This window comes from Atta colombica, unplaced genomic scaffold (assembly GCF_001594045.1).
Source record: "Atta colombica isolate Treedump-2 unplaced genomic scaffold, Acol1.0 scaffold12, whole genome shotgun sequence".
In the NCBI taxonomy this organism is placed as follows: domain Eukaryota; kingdom Metazoa; phylum Arthropoda; class Insecta; order Hymenoptera; family Formicidae; genus Atta; species Atta colombica.
The window spans coordinates 4,168,426-4,170,607 of record NW_017259206.1 but is presented as its reverse complement, the minus strand read 5'-3'; the positions used below and the strand labels follow the sequence as shown (position 1 = coordinate 4,170,607).

Genomic DNA, 2,182 nt, shown 5'->3' with positions numbered 1-2,182 from the left:
ATATATATATGTATATGAGATGACGATAGAGATCAAATCCGCAGCGTGCTATTTACAAATCAAGTTTTCTCTCACTAGTCTATCACTCCTTCGATCTTCGACTAATAACACTTATATTAACTTATACTAACAGTTTCTAAATATTTAGAAATTGTAAGAAGTATAGTAAACAATTATTTACTAATAAACATTTAATAAAAATGCAGTATATTTAAGATAAATAAAGATTCCAATGTGATTCTTTCGCGGTACAAAGACTGACTCTTTCATCCTTCTCTTGGGATTTTAATTCCTCGCTTATTATCGCATAATCTGTAGATGTACCACAACCAGTAACGGACGAGCATATGGGAGTCATGATGTCGTTGTTTCAAAGAAGCGACGACAATCAAAAATTCTTAGTTACTCTGAACGGATATAACAACAATCTCATGAAAGAGAAGATCAGCTCCGAGGATGACGAAGAGCGACTGGAGATGGAAGTAAGTCTTCCACCACCTCTAAAGCATTTCCCTCATTCCCTCCCTCTGAATTTTAATCCTCACGCGTATTCTAGACGCACGATGTTCCTCCTCATGCTCGCAGGTGAACGAGGATGACGAGCTTGCACTGTTGACGACGCACAATGAAGCAACAACGACGATGGCGGCAATGGCGCAGGACGAGTTGGAAATAAATAAGTTTAGAATAATGAGCTCAACGGAAGATAACGCGCACGCTAGTCCGAAGGAAGCGAGCGGAGAGGAGAACAACGAGAACTGCAATACGGAGAACGTAGATAAGATTGACGAAATGCCCCGTAGACGGAGAAAATTAAGTCCTATAATATACAATAGATCTCATTCTCCTAGTCCCATACAACTGAAATCTAACGCGTCGCTGGTGACGACGTCAGCCAAACGTAAGCAAATTTCTTTTTTTTGGGATTTGTTTAGAGCGTAAAAGTATATCGTTGTAAAATGTGCGGTTGCTCTTTCCAGCCCCGGATAAAAAACCGGTAGAGGCCACGGCCTCGGCCATTTCAGACAAATCCCGGGAGAATTGTCGATATTGGCCAAATTGTACATTAGGGAACAAATGCGCGTATCTTCATCCCCCTGTTATGTGCAGGTAATGTATCTTTCTAGAGAGATTCATTATATCTCTGATTATATCTGACATTATATTTTTTCTCGCAATGTTCATATGAATTATGAGAAAATTTATATTTTAGAATCTTTCATATAAGTGAATTTTGAAATATTCTAAGATTTCTCATTCTACAATTTCTGAAAAAATACTTTAAACTTTTTTTCAGATTTTTAAAAGATTTCATTAGAAATAATAGAATGAAAAATCTTAGAATATATATATTTCAGAATTTATATGAAGAATTCTAGAAAAGATGTGTAAATTTTGTTGGTGTTTCTGAAAAATGTTTCAATATTGTATAAAAAATCTGAGAAAAAGTTTTTTGTAAAAAATTATAAAATTATTTAGAAATTCTAAAAAATTACATGAAAAATTCTGAAAAAAAATTCTCAATGATTTCATCGTAAAATACAAAAAATATTTTTCTTTCTATGATCATATGATGCCAGAAAACGTTCTTTTAATTTTTATTAATTTGTCTTATTTTTTTTTTTCGCAGTGCCTTCCCGGCATGTAAGTTTGGTGACAAATGCGCCTACAAGCATCCCAAGTGCAAATTCGGTTTGTCTTGCACAAAGCTAGGCTGCGTGTTCTCGCATCCCGCCCAGCAGTGCAAGTATCATCCATTCTGCACGAAACCGTCATGTCCGTATTCCCATCCAGTCACTTCTGCTCCGGCAGCAGAAGTGACGAGTCAGAGGGCAAAGTTTACCTGGCGGCGACGTGATTGAGCATACTTTTGCGGATGTACAAACCGGGGTATATTCTGATTAGATCAAGATTCTGATCCACGTAAAATTACTTTGTACAGGTCACACAATGATGAGATATACAAGCTTAAGTAGCGTAAGTTGACGTTAAAATGTTACCGCGGTGGAGTTGAACTCTGTGATTAAGAAATGCGTCATGAAAGCTTCAATACCATCGTGATTTATTATGGCAAATCGTAGTTTTACTTTCTCTTAAATAATTCAAGATAGAAAAAGAAACTTTTGAAAAACTTTAAACAGTGAAAATTTATCAAATTTAAATAATTAAAGAAGTTTTAATT

The 2,182-nt window shown here is 35.6% G+C and overlaps 1 protein-coding gene across 1 annotated transcript in view; it reads left to right on the top strand.

The window, feature by feature from the left end:
* LOC108694279 (zinc finger CCCH domain-containing protein 14) overlaps window positions 1-2,101 on the top strand; it is a 7,769-nt gene extending 5,668 nt beyond the window's left edge. The window contains exons 5-8 of the mRNA XM_018203664.1: window positions 319-482; window positions 586-901; window positions 981-1,110; window positions 1,631-2,101. Of these exons, the coding sequence (XP_018059153.1) occupies window positions 319-482; window positions 586-901; window positions 981-1,110; window positions 1,631-1,862 (842 nt within the window). The 3' untranslated portion in view covers window positions 1,863-2,101. The remainder of the gene's footprint in view (window positions 1-318; window positions 483-585; window positions 902-980; window positions 1,111-1,630) is intronic.
* Window positions 2,102-2,182: the final 81 nt, after the last annotated feature.